The following is an 18,829-nucleotide window of genomic DNA, read 5'->3' as shown; positions in this document are numbered from 1 at the left end:
ACGCATCGCAAACCATTGGAATCTCACCCCAACAGCTCTCCAAAACTTTGTATTTCATGAAAACCAAATTCAGTTTTACTTTTTTGTATAAATATTATGAAACTATCTTGATATCTATGATTCCTTGCATGACAATGTCTGAGTTCTTTCTTTCTAATCAAAGTTTTTTTCTATCTTATCTACCAGTACCACATACGCTGAAGTATCTTTAATCTACTAAATTTTACATCTTTAAGTTGGAGCACTGTCCGTAACAAGTTTACCTATATAGGGCTTCACTCCACCCACTCTATCGAGTTTTGTTCTTGGCCTGTCATCTGATTTACATCTAAATTATAAGGTCGGTTATGAAGAGTCTCTTAGTGGCTATGAAGGGATTCCTTCTGAATATTCCAGTTTTAATTAAAACTTGTTACTTTTCGATAACTAATATTGTTTGTCAAAAGTTCAAAGTTATAACCTAAACTCAAGGAAAAGTACAAATTCCATTTTTATTTACGATTTGTTACACCAAAAGATATTAAAGTTACACATAACAACTAAATGCACTACGTCAAAGTTGAATATCCTATCAACTTTAACGATAAAATCCTGTAGTTTAACAAACCTTATACGCTGCGACTTCATATTCCTCGAATGAAGAGGGATTTCACAACAATTGCATGTAAAAGTTTTGCAGGTTTCAGGGGGGCCACTCTAGGCCTAGCTCTGACCAACGAGAGCTGTGATACAATCGGTACGTCTAATGCAAGGCGATAGAATAGAATAGATATTCTTTATTTGTACACAAAAACATGGACAAAAATTACAAAAAACTTAATCTAATACATATGTACAAATGGCGACCTTATTTGCTTCTTCTTCGCTTAAAGCGATTTCTTCCAGGCAACCTTTGGGTGGAAGGATATTGCGATGCAAAAAGGTAAAGTGTACTTAACTTACTAGTGAGTGTGTGCGATAGAATCGTAGTCAAGAGGACGGTTTACGGTGACGGAAAACATCGTCACGAACTTGCTTGTATAGATTTTGCACATCTTGTTATAATGTGAACCCGCAGAGGACCAGCGTAGTGGGAAATGGTTTAAGCTTATGAAGGCTGTTTAGACCTTAAGGGGACATGCACAAAGCTTCCAGTCGAGAGAGCCAGGTGCAGTTACTCGTGGTTAGAGCAGCTGTGCTCCAAAACTTAGGTTTTGTAAGGTGGAGCGACCCCCTAGTACCTGCTTAGCTCGCAGTTTCCCCGCTAAGATATCTTGAGTACAGCGATGCGCTTAGCATTACGTATACAGGATAAGAAGAAACATCGAAACTTTCCCGCAGTTCAGTTATGTACGTACATACGTCTTTTGTTATGTTGTTAAAAATGAAAATATACAATGTGATTAGTTCACACAAACCGTGACATAACTTCATATGCACATAACACACTCGCAAAATCCAGTTTACTTAAAAATCAGTAGACAAAAGGGATACGTACGTGTGCTTTTCTTCGCAACGCCATAAACCTGGCCTATTAAATATTTAATATTTTGCAAAATGTAAATAATTACCAGTGTCACTAACAAATGATTCCATTTATCTAACAAATAGCTGTTCCCTCGCGCTTCGCATCGCCTTCAAAAGTTTTCCCGTGGGAATTCCATGATATAAAGTAGCCTATGTTCTTTCCCAGGGTCTAGACCGTATGTATACCAAATTTTATTCAAATCTGTTCCGTAGTTTTTGCATGAAAGAGTAATAGACAGACAGACAGACAGACACAGTTACTTTCGCATTTATAATATTATTTAGGATGCATTGAAAACATTACCTAAATAAAATAATACGATTCATTCCTTAACTGGGAGTTAGTGTAACAAATACTACATTGTAACGTAAAGAAAATACTTCAGCAATATATAAAATAAGTGTGCCGTAATTGTTACACTTCACACGGAACTTTCGAGCTTTATGAGCGGAAAAGTTTCTGTAGATACCTATAAAAGGAGTTGCTGTAACAAAATCTAGTAAACTAGATAAAGTATGAACTCTTGGTATAAGTTTAGTAAAAATATCGTTGACAAGAAGTTTCTTGATTTTCTTTACGTGCTAGAATTTTTTCTTATCTGGGCGAAGTTTTAATTACTTACAGTGTGTCCGAATTGCAACTTGTACTTCAGCATACATTTCACGAATACAGAGAAAACGCTTACTTCAAAGAAATGGAAGAAGTAATTGGCATTGCATTGGCAGGTATGTCAAACCATTCAGGCCATAACGTATCGGCTGAACAAATTTTCAGCATATCTACTTTTTCTTTATATATCATGTATGTATAGTATTTCAGTGACAAGCACTACAGTGGCAAACACACAGCTCTAATAGCCAGCTGGATTAGCTTCAATTACTGTTATAGGACGTTATTGCACCCCTTAAAAGAGAAAAATTATAATACAACAACGCATTTCAAATCCAGTACACCTAATATGTAACTATATCTATATTCTGTGAACTTTTGAGCTTCACGGAGGTAGATACTCTATTTCGTTATACACATACTTACCTACACATAAAATCTACACAACCAGGAATTACAATCGACACTGTTCTTAAGCCGAAGATGCCTCATAACAATGTAACCCCGCACCCACAGCACCCACCTCAGGAAGGTTCCTCTACCTTACGAAACACATAGGTAGTTTCAAAACGCCTGCTGCGGTAACTACGACAGTATTGGATCGATTACACTAACGAGTACAGTGGCGAGTCAGTGTCCTCGGCCACTCGGTCACTTGCTAGCCGTTCACTGGTTGATGATCGGCCAGGGATACTGTCTCACCACTGTACTCGTTAGGTGTAATCGACCAATATCTCGTGGAACTAAACAGTTCGTATCTCGTAGCGAAAGCTTTTGTTCGTTAGTTTTTTGTTTAGCTGTAGTGACCCTCCTCAGATGCCAGACGGAGATAGCCTCGCCCTCCGACCCCGTCCCACGACTCACAACACTCAGACGCTCGCGAGTGCAACTTCGTGACGAACGTACAATTTCACTGTTACCGACTTGCGGCGGAGAGGAGAACAGAAGTTAAGCTAGCGGTCATTCTAGCTGGTTAATAAGTGCCAATTTCGCCATTGTCGGTTATCTAACCGACAGGGATTGATTTATAAATTAAACGTCATCTCCATATAAAATTAATGACAGATGTATGAAAAATAAAAAAAAGTTAACCACTACTCCCTGCTTATGCTCTAACCGAGAATGGAGAAATTGGAACTAAGCTAGAATTACTGTGTTGCTAGCAAAATAATATTTTTTTCGTTTATTTGACACATTTTTTAGGCGTTTGACAGTCAACTGACGCGTAAATAAAATTTAAGCATAAGTTGGTGAAAGACCGGTAGGTATAAGTGAGTAGGTATGAGATAATTCTAGAATGACCAAATAAAACATAATCATTATCTGAGTAAGAATGCTTTACATGACGTGGAAGATATGCTACCTTTCAAGCCATGTCCAAAAGTTCCCTGTTTGAGGTCATTTTATGAAAACAAAGCTTTACTTCTGTGCTACCTGTTACTTATAGGTATTAAGTTCTTGTATCCTACAAGGTACGGGGCGAGAACTAAATCTCCGTCAATTAGTGTTACCTATATAGTGTATGTACCCACCGGCAGAACCTAACAGCATCTTTAACTCACCTAATTGACTTCGACAGCTACAAAAGTTACCGGTGGGATCTAAAAACGGCACTCTTAGCTTTATTGCAGATAAAGCTTCAAGCTCATGGAGGTACTTAGGATTGATTCGAAGCCATGCAATTTACCTTTACAAGGTTTGTGGGAATTCTAGTGTAAAAAGTAGGTACTGTTCTTGCTGAGAATAAAGAATCCTCCCTTTTTATAGCGTTTTAAAGGTTTTTAAACGTTTTTGTTTATATTTGTGATACCATTCAGTTGTGCACTCCATTTCTCTTCTAAACACTCGAGCGCAGAAACGCAAAGGCACGCGCAGCCTAAATAAATACGCTGCCACATAATTTTTCAAAACATTGTTTGCGGAGCGCTTCACAGAACTATTAATAATATTCCATGCAGGTTCCACAGCGGAATTGGCTCTTAGATCTGAAAGTTAGAGCTGGAGTTTTAAAAGCGGTATTGTTGATGGATCGTTTCTTTTATCGTGGCAGAGATACGAGCTCAGCGACGGGAGAGCTTGCCGCATAACCGTGGGACGCCCTACGTGAGCAGACTGCACAGGGGGGGGTCACTCTATCTGACGGAAAACTAAGTTTCCGAACGCTGCTGCGCGAGCCACGACTCTATCTCGTTGTATTGAACGTGCCGACTGCACGACAGCTCTCGTTCGTTCGCTTTTCGTTAGTATAGAGTTATCCTCCTGCTGCTCGACTGTGTGAGGGCAATAATTCATTGCACGCAACTTTAAGTTCATATCTAACTACAGTTCTCGAAGCTATCAAACTTTGGCTCACAGACAATCTAATCGGGGAGTGAGTTTAAGATGGAATTTTGCATACAAACTTCGCCCGGGTATTGTTCCGCCGGTGTCAAACCGATCCGGGTAATTCCACCAATTAATCGGTTTTCCTGGAGACAATGTTTGATTTAGAATCACTGTAAGTGCAATCTATTCATTTTGGTTGCTAAGTTCGGAAATTGATTGCAATCTTTACGCGTAGAATTTTTTGAAAGAAACGTGCTAAATTTACCTAATTTCAATCCACTCCAGTCCAGACACTTTCTTGTAGGTTGGTGCTAATTACAATGTTAGCCATTCAGTAAATACATTTTTAAAACTAGCTGCATTAACACTATGAAAATTACTTGTGGTGGGTCCAGTCGATGAATATTTTCTTAATTCTTGAAACTAGATGTTACTAAAATGCAATATTCGATACACGTAACACACATAGGTAATGTGCCAATTAACTAGGTGTAAAAGATCCATACCCAGTCTTAAGTACCTACTATTGAAATTGTCTATATTTCTATTCCTATTACGTTTTACACTATTACGAATCTCATTTCCCTAAAATTTGGTCCTTGATTTTCGAGAACGTTCCTGGTTGGCCATAAAACATATGAGGAGCGATATCACCGACCACTTTAAAGTTGAATAGCTCTCGGGGGGTAGTTCACACGGCGATGCCACTAAAAGAGCATAATATACTTTATGCTCTTTAAATGACACATTTAAAAATGTTTTGATACTTATAAAAATAGCTATAAAAGCTTTAGCGCGCTAGTGAGGTCAAAAGTTTATCCATTACGTTTTATCACTTCACTTTATCTTGAGGAAAGCTTAGTTGAGATCTGCAGTCGTTTAGAACTATGCAAAGCTGGCAGGCAAAACTAAATAATTAAAAGAAAAGCTACCTGTTATGCATGTGTACCTCATAACCTTTAATTAGCCTCAGGTGTTAACAAGGGGTAGTTAAAATATAAAGGGGTGATTTATGTATTTGTGTAGATATATAAGCTGCTGTCCGATACCCATATCACAGGCTCTGCCTAGCTTGGGGTCAGATGGCCGTGTGTGAGATGTCCTCACATATTATTATATTATTATTATTCTGAAAAACTTTTATTCTACAAATTTAATTAGCTCTTCATCAAAAAGTTGTTCAGAATGATGTGATTCTGACTTAAGCTCTTTTGTAAAACCTTGTATACCTATTCTGTTGCTACTGATCATCAAAATGGCTTGTTAAATAAGTTACTAGTAACAGGATGAACAAAACAAACGTTACGTTGTATATCCGTTACGTTATTCATCCGTTACGTTACGATAGTGGCTGAGTTTCACCGTAACATTGTATATCTGAGGGTCGATTCGCGTTACAATATTGTTGTTACACGTTGAAGCGAGCTACTTTATAAGAACACTTGCCTTTTCTGCAAGCTTTTCCCCGCTACAGCTTACCTTTCATCAAGTTGGGAGGAATTATTTTACATACACGGTGTATAAGTATACTACAGTGTGCAGGAACTCGTAATGTCTCTGTAAAGGTAGAGTACCTCGGCATCCTGTGAGATATGTTATTGAAACCGATTCTGTAGCACAACATAATATAAACACAAACTCGTTCATAAAAAAATTACTCAATATTAGAAATGTAGGTATAGCTTCACAAATTGGCTACATTATGCTAAAATATGATTAAAATAATAGCTTAACATAAAATTACCTATGTCAAAGGGAACAGGGTCCAATAACTTACCGAAGATAAATCTTTGCTCATGGGATAACAGAAATTCAATCAATTTTAGCTCTTATTTCATACAACTACAAGTGAGCGAGAAGTTTCTCTAGATTAGCTTTTGTCACCGAGATTGTGGTCTGCTCTGGACAAGCTTATCAAACTATCTTATAGAACAAAGGAATTATTGTCTACCAAAATCAATATCCTCAGCTTTAACAATGTGTTTAATCTGCACAAACAGACATTTGGGCACCAAGTTTAAATGCATATCAGTGTATTACGGTTATTTGCATTACTAAGCACCGATAAGACCTAAGTCCTATACATTTGAGTCTGTATATATCAATAAAATGGGTGATTCCATTCGGATTCGGGACCAGTGAACCGTTTGTTAGCAAAGTTCAAATCAGATTTCACGGTTGAATTCATATATTTTGTGAGCTATCCATGTGAAATAAACACTGTGTTTTTAATACAAAACTACTAGGTTACTGTAATATTTTTGAGAGGTTTATAAAGGGTTTATTTTAGGTAATCTAGATTAAGTTTCAGCCAATCCACTTCCTATAAATTTATAATAATTTCTTTCTAAAACAGCTTAATTATCCTTTCGACCGTACAAGAAGTGCCCGGTACGTGTGATTACATAGCATTGCCTTATGGCTTATCAAGTGACGTCGCAGGCAGCCGGCAAATGCTGAGCAAATAGCGCCACTGTGTGGGGTATGCAATCACGCTGTATAGCAGTATAGCGTATAGCTCGCATGCCCGTATAGCGTACACACATGCCGCCGCCGCCGCCGCCGCCGCCGGTGGACTATCCGTAGTCGGAAATGGTAAGTGTACGCGTTGCCTGGATTACAGGGCTAGTTGTAAGACAAAAAGCAGAAAGGTTTTTGGGTGAGAAACTCCTAGATTGTAAATATTTTTGACCATGAATTCAAGTTTTAAGTTAGTGTTATTCTGATTGGATTTAAAATACATCCACCTTTCTACATCGTCGAACGCATCGCATTCACTATTATATGTTTAGAAATTCACATAAGTGCGTCCACTTCATCGGTATTGAAAGGCCGTTTTTCCAGACATTTATAAGAATCCGTCTGATGCGATACGTACGGTACCGATAGGTGGATTCATCACGACCCACCACGCCCCCACTGCTGGGGCACAGGTTTATTTATTTATTTCATTACAAAAGTTTACAATATTTTTTTCGCTTAACCTAGCGATTCTGAAACTTGTTACAGTTTGTACGACCACTAGTCGTTCCTCTAAATTATAAGGTGGATGCAGATAATAAATTCCCGAAGTATTTACAAGTAAAATGTATGCAGCAGAAACCTATCACGATATAGACACTTCTACAGAATTTCTCAAATTTCATTTATGGTGTCTACTTCAACAGCAAAAGTTTAGAAGGACTAAAATCACATCTCACGTTTTCCTTGTTACGAGAAAACACCCGTATGCGTTGATTGCCAAATGCGATATGTATGTTCAACTTGTTATTGGTAATGATTAACGTAATTTGTGGTGGCTGTACATATAGCTGTTGTGTGTAGACAAAATTGACTAAGTATTTGCTTGGTATCTCGGGCAATTGGCCTAATAACATTTAATATAAATAATGGGTGTAACTCGGCATTCGCAATTCCCATCTTTGTTTGTAAGTCAGGGAGGTTGATGATATTATTTCCCCCGTTCTATATTGGTGAATTTTTATTGGTTAAATTATTCTGATATATGAACCTAGGAGCGTTTATTATAATAAATATGAAATGTTAACGGGTCTGCTATTTGGGCCTTATAATAAGTTTTGGAGTACACACGTAAATGAAGTAAGATTCAAACATATTTATCCATTACGTGGTAAAGTAAGTCACGAATATTATGTGTTATGTGGCTTACTTTATTCCGACTATACAGACATCTTTTTTCTCGGATAGATATACTCAGTCTAAAATGATTAACGAACTAAAGCAAAAATTTATTAGAATGAAGTTTCTATTAAAATAATAATGAAAAAGGTAATTTTCACAGATAATAACTGGCGCTAATTAATCAAGTATCTATCAACGCCTTTGTCTTGGAAACAATGGAATGAATAGGATATGTCACGCATCACTGCTTCATTATTGAAAAACTCTCGTCAAAAGGTTTTTGTTTACACAAGAACAGCCATTTATTAAGTATCGTAAATATTAATTACCTATGATACACTCACGAGCAATGAAAAAGTTCCAGTTGCAAAGTGTAGACACCACATTACTAAAAATTTTTTAAACATTTAATTTAGAATTTCATTATTAATATATAAATTTACGTTTCGAGTTGGTAAAATTCTGATGCGCTGTAAAATGTACTTCAACATTACAGACGGCGTCATTAAGCTAGTCTTTTCGGTTTTGGATTTATTTTGGTGCGTTGTTACTGCAACTTTTTCATTGCTCTTATACTATACCTATCATTCCTTACAATCAGTATGTTTTCTATAAGCTAAATCAGGAACGAAGTGTAATCTTTAAAAACGAGTTTTAAAGTAGATTCTAATTATTATCATTAAAATAGGTATTTAATATTTTATTGCAGAATTATAAAAATAAGTGTACAAAGGGTGAACTTAATGCTACAATTATTTTCTACCAGCCAACCCACAGGAGTTAATGGTAATGGTAAATAATTTGCGTTGATCTCCAACTGCATCTCATGTCTCCATTCCCCGCTTTCAGATTAGCAGCGTTATTCAGGAGCACAGCTCAATATAATATTAGTTTAGTTTGTGTACGGAATGCTCGTAACTTCGCTTGAACTTGTCCGCTATGAACCTAGTTAGTTAGTGCAATGTGTTTGCGCGATTGCTTCCTCTTTGAATATACATTTATGAAGTAAACTCACGAGCAATGAAAATGTTCCAGTGAAAATAGCACCACATTACTCCTATACGGAAAAGGCTAGCTTAGGCCGAGTTTTTTGATCCGTGGTCAACTTTAACCATTAGTCAAGTCACTTGTCAAACATGACAGCTGCATATGATTTTTGTTGGTTTTTAACTAATGGTAGACATTTTTGACCAATAGTTGAGTTAACTAGGGATCAAAAAACTGGCCCTTAATGACGCCGTCTGCAAAATTGAACTAAGTATATTTAACCGCGCATCAGAATAATGGGAAAAGACCCCATTTTTTCAAACAAAAATGTTTTGAAAAAATTGGGTCTTTGGGTGACGGCCTTTTTTTAAGTGGAACTTTATCATTGCTCGCCAGTTTATGAATAGTGAATACCTTCTTCTTGTCGTGTAAATGGCAAATACTACCAAGCCAGCCATGATGTCATTCGTCCAGACCTCCTCTGGTCTTGGATTTTCTCCTAGGTTCCTAATTCATGATAGGGTTTTCTGTTCTAATGTTCTATTAAAATTAATGTACTTTAACTTGCCAAAAACCTGTCCCTTTAAATTGCTTGATATGATAACTCAAGTAATTATTATGTATTACTTATAAATATAAGGAAACCGAATAGGTACCTACTATATTACCATTGTCACGACCCTATCCATTGAAACCCAGTTACATATACTAACATTTATGCGGAAAAGTAGTCTGACGACTAAATTCTTTCCTTGGCTATGTTACTGACCTTTACTTCTCGATCTATATAATTTTCTATCCGTGTATTGTTAGAAAACTACCTTACAAGGAAATATTAATTAGATTAATAGCGAGCTAAGTGAGATAAATTGTCGATATTAGCACCTTAGGAATTTATAGAATCCATTATCGGCTGGAAAAAGTGACTTTTCAACTCGACTCCATAGGTATGTGCGAAGTGTTTTTCCCGTCTGCTTAGCACCCGACGAGAATGTAAGCACACGCGGCAGAAATAATAAGTGTCGATCTTAGACTAACAATACACCAACAAGATTGAGTGTCAGTGCAAAAGAAACATTTTGACAAATAACACCCCACTTCTACCACTTAGCTCTCATTTTTAATTATATCGGTTAAAATATTTGAGAATTTATTAATTGGTATAATGGTTGTTATTAGGTTGAACTGAAAACGGTTAAAACAGTAACCAAAATGCGGTAATTTTTTTGCTTTGTTTGTTGGTATGACAAACCATCTTGTTGGTATATTGTTATTCTTAGGAGACGATTGTCGGTAACCATTTATTATCTGGGCTGTCTAAGCTGTGTAATTCAATGACAGTTTAAGTTGGTAAAAAACTGAATTTAATCCTTAGCCATTATAGTGAACTATGAACATAAAATTTATTCTTAGGGTGGTCTAAAAAGTGGTTGTCATTGGCGTTAAAACACACACGGCTCTAAAACTCGATTCGGGACACACGCACAAAAAATGAATTCGTTATCTTTACTACTTCGATTAGCCATTTTAAGGTTACAATAACATCGAACACGCCCGATTATGATCACACGTACTCGATAAGGCCCCCTAATGTCAATATGTTCCGATAAATTATTTATGAATGTCGAAATCACAGGCCAAAATACAGTCTGTTATAAATAAATTGTGCCAATATTGTACAGCTGTTGGACCTTAAATTTAGAAGGTAGCAAATGTGCATGCGGTCAATAAAATGCAGTATTTATACGGGTTTCATTTATTTTAATAGCTCAACATTCAATGACACATTCAAAAGGAACTGATAAACTCAGATATGCCAAGCAATCAATTAAGCTAGGTACTCTAAACCATTTACCGAATAATAAGTAACACATTAATTTTAATGCCATTCGTAAATTACCAAAGTCTATTTGCTGCGTACATTGTACTTACATATACTTCAGGTATAATTATGCATAAAAAAAGAAAATATTTAAACCTTCATGTTATAAAATATATTTCCTATATCTTATAAATATGTTTTTATTTTCCAATTTGCTATATCAAGCGCATCCCTCCCATATAATTATTTATGTTCGAATGGAACCTACTTAGCTGTAAGTACCTTTATCAACTCTTCATAATTTCATCGCAACAACTGCCACAATCCATCACCATATTTACAAAATGTATACATAAATCTTTATATCATTCTATTACCCTAACTAAGACATAAAATCAACACACGTCGGAACAAATAGTTGTCAACTAATAATAATAGGTGGTGCTGTATTTGTTATCAGTGCAGTGCCGCGGAGTTTGTTCTGCTAATTGATTTACGCTGCGTATCGCTTGCACGCGCCGCCGCCGCACAGTGGGACGACTGTGACATGTTGGACATAGAGGTCTTCGGACAAAATATAAATGATTAAATTTAACAACAGGGTGTTGCAAAAATCGTCGTATACAAGTGACAGAATTTACGTACTGAGTCACTATTAGGCCGTCCTTTATACCACTTTTGCAACAACCTGTATTACATGGTACATTTATATAATGTATTTTAGTAAGTAATGCCTTTGTAACTTCATAATTACTGTCATATTACGGGGATTATTTGACAAAATATACTATAGGTACTTTTACCTACTATGAAAATTACTGTGACGAGGTCCTTGTATCCAGATTCCGGCCTTATTTCAGCTATCATGATAATAATCACAATGTATTTTTTTGTCAATATTTCTTTTTTAGATTTCTATTTCCAGCTCTTCCATACAGTCGTCCCACTGCGCGCCGCGCGGCGCGAGTCACGTTGATAATGATAACATTGCGATTACTTGTTGGTGTAGTGAACGCCATCGTAAACGCAATACAATAATTGCAATTATGTATAACATGTAGGGCACGAAAAATAACTTGCTAATAATCTATTGGATTAATTGGCCTATTTAAATACTTAAATTAGTACATAAACAATAAGTAATTAAAAGTAATCGATACTTTATTTAATGGCCACCTTGCCCACAACATGTTTATTGAATATCATTTCACAGCCACAGCCTGGTACACTTAATTCATAAGAAGCCTAACATACATATTAATAAAAATCACATTTACAAATCACAAAAACCTACGCCTTCTTCACCTTACCCGTCTGCTTGAAAAGACATCTCAAACCCCAATAAACCACAGCCAAAACCCCAACCACTGCACTTAGTAGAACGGCGACAACATCCAGCATCAGATACTCGCTCCAGGGTATGTTGGCGGCGGCCGAGCGCAGGTGCTTGGCCCCCTTGTGCCGGATCACGTATTCTGCCCACCAGACTGCCCGCTCGAGGGGGGACTGGGGCTGGTCGGTCATGGCTGTGTGGAGGGCACGGATGTTGTCTCGGTAGCTGGAATAGAAGGGGAGGTTAGGAGCTGTTGTGCTACAGTGGTGGATAATGTCGAAGAGGTGTCCAGGAGGTCATTGAAGAATATTTGTGCTAAGACTTTTTGGATATTCGTAAAAAGGGGTAGGTGGGTAGGTAAGGTAGGTTCACCATAGTAAAAATCAAAACCAACAAAGTTATATTATACATACAGATAAGTAATTTACTTTTGCGGATTTTTAAATGTTAACAACATAATTTATGTTCCTTCGGGTTTTACCCTTTTTTAACACCCTGTAGATCTCAAAGATATTCATAGAAACAAGTGGAGTCACTTGCAGTTTGCGGTCTGTGGTCTGTCTCGGAAATGTACCTTTAGTATGAAACACCTACGATCAAGTTTTGCATCGTAAGAAGATCAGATATATTTTGATGACATCAATGAAGACTTTAACTATCACTTTGATTCAAGTAAAAATATAAACACAAGTACATAATATACTCGGGAACAATGAAAAAGTTCCAAGAGCCATTGCCGTTCCATATGTCACTGGAACTTTTTAATTGCTCCCGAGCTTATTGTTGCTAAAACTCTGTACCTAAACCGTAAGTAACTCTAATGAACCAAGCTCATCAACAAAATTAATGTCACAAAAAAAGTAATAAGTAATATATTTTTAAATTAATTCTGTAGACTATGAAGATGATACAGCACTCGTATAGCTATTAATGGCTTGAAGGTTATATCAATCAAAATACATAACTGGTTATCATTATGTCATTATTTAGAAGACGTAACATGCTATAAATTTAGTTTCCATATAGATACTGACTCAAGTTTAGGTTCACTTCAATAAAATATTCTTTTGTATAGAGGACAATTACGGTAATTATCATGTTTGGGGGACAACTTGGCAAGAAATTATGATCCACGGGCGACATGTCCATTTACGAAAAAAATTACCTACGCATTTTTATAGATGCATCATCATCATCAGCCAATAATCATCCACTGCTGGACATAGGCCTCTTCCAAGGAGCGCCACAACACTCGGTCCTCGGTCTTCCTCATCCAACCACTACCCGCCACCCGCGTAAGGTCGTCAGTCCAGCGGGCAGGAGGGCGTCCCACGCTGCGTTTGCCTGTTCGTGGTCTCCATTGATATATTTTGTATTCTATAGATTGCTGTTCCATAATTATATCACTGGAACTTTTTCATAGCTCGTGAGTGTCTCTAACTAACTACTTAAATAGTAGGTATCGGTCATAATTATCTGGACTTTATCATCGGTAGACTGATAACAGAAACGCGTAAATTCGACAGCAGTCAGACATTAGGGTAATTGAGATTAAATCTATTGCTGTCGCTTTCTTACAGTCAAAGCATGACGAGAATAGATTTAATCTCACTTCAAAGGTTGGTGCAAGATACCTAATGACGGAAGCAACATGCAATATACGGGTGTTTTAACAAATAAGCATAAGTACTATTGAATAGTTACTAGAGTAAATCACTACCTTTTATCATGGATGACTTGCTTGATAGATTGTTCTAGTAGCTCCTCAGTAATTTCTGCTATGTCCAGTTTGAGTCCTATTTTGTGTTTGACGTATTGTTCCGCGTTGTACCACTGATCTCCCAACATAGGGAATGCGATGAGTGGCATCCCAGCCGATATTGCCTCGTCTGTCGACTGAAGACCGGCTTGTGTGATGAACAGTTTCACTTTGGGATGGCCTGGAATAAGAGCAAGTGTTTTAGGCAAATATGTTATGGATAGCTACGAGCGAGAAAAAAAAAATGCAGTTTCTATTAAAAATAATGCAGTTGGAGTAGTTGTTGTGGCTAATGATGATTATGATGTCACAGATTCTGCGATGTTATTTTGTATTTCTGGTAAATTAATGTATTGTGGTCGTTACATCAATAAGATTGTACATTATATAGCTAATATGGGTTATAGAAGTAAATGATAAATATATATGTCGTATTGTAGTCTTACGTAGGAGATCTGATTGTGGCACCCATTTGACAATCTTTACATTATCAGCTTTGCCCGGCATGGAGTCTTTGTCCCATTTCCATACAACATCGTAGGGCAGCTTCGAGAACACTTTGTTGAATAAAGCGATTCTATCAGCTGGTAATTGCGACGGGTTTACGTTGGTACCGAAACTCATGTAAATCACACCCTGTTTTGATCCATCTAAATACGTTTTCAAATCCTGAAATGTACATGATACACATTAGATTATTTATCAACAATATTTTAAGTGTAACCACTTCAAAATTCAAGGTTTGCAGTACTCCGCCTGTATTGACTTGGCATTGGCCCAACTATCAATGTAAATAGGATTTTCTTGTATACGATAAATAGAATAAGCACATTAAGTACACAAAGGAATGAAATACTCACAGAAGGCGGTATATCTTTATGGGGTTTTTGATGAATGCCTCCCATAAAGATAACTCCCGGAGGCACAGCCCTGTTGTTGTCCCACACCGGATTAATATTCAAAAACAACATGTCTACATTCTCGTACAACTGAGATACACTGGGAGTGTTCGGCCCAAATACCTTCTTTAGCATCTTATTCTCCGAATCTTCTAAACTCCACAAGAGGTAACGAATCCACATGTCATGGTAGATTTCCTGTATTTTTTCCACAATACTCAAATCGAATAGCCGCTGCCTTGTCAGTTCAGGGTACAGGATGGGGTGTGAGGGTGCTCCAAGGACTTGGTAGTTCGGAGGCACCGCTCCCAGGGAGCTGACCTGAATGACCGGCGCTTTGAACACGTGAGAAAACACTAGAGCCTGTCGCACACACGCCTCAATGAGCATCAGATCAAACTGTTGTTTACTGTTCAACACTTCCTGCACTTCTTTCATGTGAAGCTGCAGTTCGAATACCAAGTTCAGGGACTTGAAAATGGTCAACATGATATTTTTCGAATTTCCTGAATCTCCGTTCACTACTTTCATGAAATGTTCCGCCCATGCTGTATAGGAGACATCGTGGAGGTCTACTTCTGTGAGGTTTGCCGGTTGCTGTCCCTTCTTGAAAGCGGGGTCTGTTGTTAGGACGATTACTTGGTGACCTCGCTTGGCCAGCTCCTGTGTCAGCGGTCGGAAGGCCACCTGGTGGCTGATGGACGGGGTCGGGAACACAGCAAGAATCCGAGCGGAGTCACTCGGCACCGACAAGCACAAAGCTAACGAAATGACGATAAAACAAAATCTAAGAATCATTTTAAACAGCGTCCGACCCGGCTGACGGTTTTAATGAACTGAATTGAAGATCGGCCTTCCGGTAACGCGTGATTGTCATATCATTACGTGATTTTCCTCAATACCAACTGACATAAAAAAAAGTTGTGTAGTTACTAATGTTACTAAAAATAAAATACAAAATAGGTATATGGTATAAGTTAAGTGCTTTGTACCTAATTAATAGCCAATACTAGTTACTAAACATAATAATAATAAAATTAATTGTGTTATCACCGAAACACTTTAAATGATATGTTAATCTAAATTTATCCAATTTAACACTTAACGAATTATCTGCAGTTTTAATATTTTACTACCATACTATCTTTCGTACCCACAACCTGCATATTTATCAGTCTGCGGAACAGACGATTATAAATATACGAACTTGTAGATTATAATCTACTCTGGTTTCAGGCAAATTAACTGCTTGATACCTACTTGCATTATGTACTGGCGCACCAATGCAGAGTAGCGTACGTTGTGTCCTATACACTGGGAATCAAATTACGAATTCAATTCAAGCCTAGAGCTATAATTTCATTTTCAAATTGGATTTGCATGATAATTACTGTAGTTTCTAAATGTTTTACAAGTAAGTAGGCATGTGCTATCATTTAAACCGTGAAGCTTGTTCGAAAATCTATGTTATTTACAACAATACACAATAAAGATCTTCGAAATTGAGAAACTTATATATCTTCACAAATTCATAATAATAACACCAATCACAACTGACGATAAAAAAATATAGAACACTTATCTGAAAACAATAAAAAAAACACCGTCAGTATACTATCAAACAAAATCCAGCGATCTAAGACCTCAATAACGGTACCATAATCCGTTCTATTTAACTCTTGAATCTTTTATCCTCTGACGTCGAGCACCTATTTAATACTCCATCCTTCGGGAGCTTAACAGCTATTAAGTGCATACAATATCACGCTACATCATAATACCCAATGAGCTCCACTGTGCAGTATAATACTGAGCACATACCGAAGTGGCGTTGCTAATATCGCATGCTCGACCGTAAAATCCGATATCTTGAACGTAAACCGCACTGAGACGAAGCTTAAATATGCATGAGCGGTAAAGCAGCGCTCACATGTCTGCTGGAGTGACGTGTGTCACTTATCAAACTCCATGTCGATATGGGCACTGTGAAATATGTATGCTTTTCATCCGCCTAGCTCAGTGGGGTGGGCCTATATTTGTTCTGGCTTAAGGCGAGGAATAGGAATGAAAATGACAGTGCAGAGTGCAATGTGATAGAATGCGGGTGGTAGATGTTAGTTTTAGTACAGCAATCACTATGTTTGATAAAAGCATTTTCATAAATGCTCGAAAGTAAGCGTCGAAAACAGTACCTACCTACTATTTCTATATAATTTCTTGAAATGGGGTAGGTACTTACCCAATTTTCTATTGTGTATGCCTCAATAAAGATTATGGTAAACTTAGGTATATTCTGTTTGATTTGGAAGAAATCTATATAATACGAGACTCGAGTACAATACACTACGACGAGTAATGTGAGGTTCACTAGTACAAGTCTAACTTTCAGTATATAATAATAAATAAATAAATGTTTATTATAGTACCACGTTCTGGCACAATCTCGTAACTCCGTTTAATTGATAAACAATATTAATTCGTTATAATTAAAATAAATAAAACGTCCTCTAATATAATTAATGTCCTCACGGTACTACAATGCGAGATGGACTAAGGACATCTGAAGAATCGGACTCTAATTCTATCTAATAATACTCATTGGTCCTTGTGAGACTTGTTATCATACCTTACAAAGGATTTCAATTAATTGAGCCTTTCTAGAACTAGTGAACCTGTTGTGTAGGAAAAATATAATACTGGTCACATTAAATTCGGCTGGCATAATAATTAAGTAACTGGCTACATCAAGGCTATAGGCTCTTGTGGGTACCCTAATAACTGCCTCTGGTGTCGCAACCAGCATTGGTCCAGTTTTCGTAGGCTAAGTACAAATTGTAAGGACTTGGTCAAACTATATCGTATTATACGATCTAATAATACGCTGGGCTAAATGTTAGGTGCAAAGTAAGCTTGGCACGGTCTTTAAAGAGTCATTAATAATTTATTGAATAAAATATTGGGTGTTGGCTTGTACCTAAGTTTCGTAATTTAACATGAATAATTACACTTTGGTCGTGTTTTCGTAGACTATGATAAGTTACTTAATTTCATAGATTAAATTAGTATAATTATGTGCCGATTTCACAATGTCCGGCTAAAGTACCGGATAATCTATTTCAGTTTATTGTTAAAAATATGCTGAAGATTTAATTTCTGCAAAATTCCCTTTATAGAATCAAATAAAGAAAATTTGTCATTATGTACGTTAATTATATGTGTTTATAGGAAAATTATCCGCGCAGGTATTATAAGCATGTATTTGCACCTTTTTTATATTTTCATAAAACGGTAATCGTACTAAAATGAGTATATTAAGTCACAAAAGCGAACGATAAGATAGCAAAGCTTTTAACACAAGGATCGGAAATATAAAAAAGTTTCACGCAAGGATGCATCAAAGGAAATGAATCTCATGAACTTATGTAATCAAATGAAATGCAATAGTAAACTTATTTATACTAACCCAATTTGATGAGGCTGCTTTTGTACCATGTGCACTACGCTACGTTGCTATGCGATGCGTTTAATATCTACCAATGATATTTATTGATCCATACAGCATAGCACTGTTGGGGACAGATTTTTTCACATATCGCAGGGTATCTGCATTGCATATCACTGGTGGAAAGGAACCCTGAGTCTTATATCTCTGATACAATGGTTAATATAATGAAAAAAAAAAAAAAAAAAAAAAAAAAAACACGCACTCACGCCTTGTACTAATGTACTCCCTTGCGGGGTAGGCAGAGGTGCATTGCTGCACCCACTTTTCGCCAGAGTGTATGTTAGTCCCAATGTAATAGGGGGCGGGCCTATTGCCATTTTTCGGGCACATCCATGACCCGAGAACAAATATCTGTGTTTAAACAAATATCTGCCCCAGCCGGGAATCGAACCCGGGACCATCGGCTCAGTAGTCAGGTCACTAACCACTACGCCATTCGGT

General features: G+C 37.1%; 1 protein-coding gene across 1 annotated transcript; it reads right to left on the bottom strand.

Moving 5' to 3' along the window:
• Positions 1-10,810: 10,810 nt before the first annotated feature.
• Positions 10,811-15,805, bottom strand: LOC105392894 (UDP-glycosyltransferase UGT5). Its single transcript, XM_038112136.2, has 4 exons — positions 14,845-15,805; positions 14,431-14,653; positions 13,946-14,165; positions 10,811-12,450 (listed from the first exon to the last, which is right to left on the bottom strand). Exons 1-4 carry the CDS (start codon positions 15,679-15,681, stop codon positions 12,183-12,185), a joined length of 1,548 nt encoding a protein of 515 aa, XP_037968064.2. The 5' UTR covers positions 15,682-15,805; the 3' UTR covers positions 10,811-12,182.
• Positions 15,806-18,829: the final 3,024 nt, after the last annotated feature.

The sequence above is a fragment of the Plutella xylostella genome, chromosome 13 (genome assembly GCF_932276165.1).
Source record: "Plutella xylostella chromosome 13, ilPluXylo3.1, whole genome shotgun sequence".
Classification (NCBI taxonomy): domain Eukaryota; kingdom Metazoa; phylum Arthropoda; class Insecta; order Lepidoptera; family Plutellidae; genus Plutella; species Plutella xylostella.
Note: the sequence above shows the minus strand (reverse complement) of the source record. Positions and strands in the feature narration are given on the sequence as shown.

Bases quoted from the DNA above. Each gene is read 5' to 3' on its own strand.
- LOC105392894 (XM_038112136.2), bottom strand. From the start codon at position 15,681: ATGATTCTTAGATTTTGTTTTATCGTCATTTCGTTAGCTTTGTGCTTG. The intron at 14,654-14,844 runs GTGAGTATTTCA...TGTACATTTCAG, and splicing joins ATAAAGATATACCGCCTTCT to GATTTGAAAACGTATTTAGA. The intron at 12,451-13,945 runs GTAGTGATTTAC...CTTCTATTCCAG, and splicing joins CAAGTCATCCATGATAAAAG to CTACCGAGACAACATCCGTG.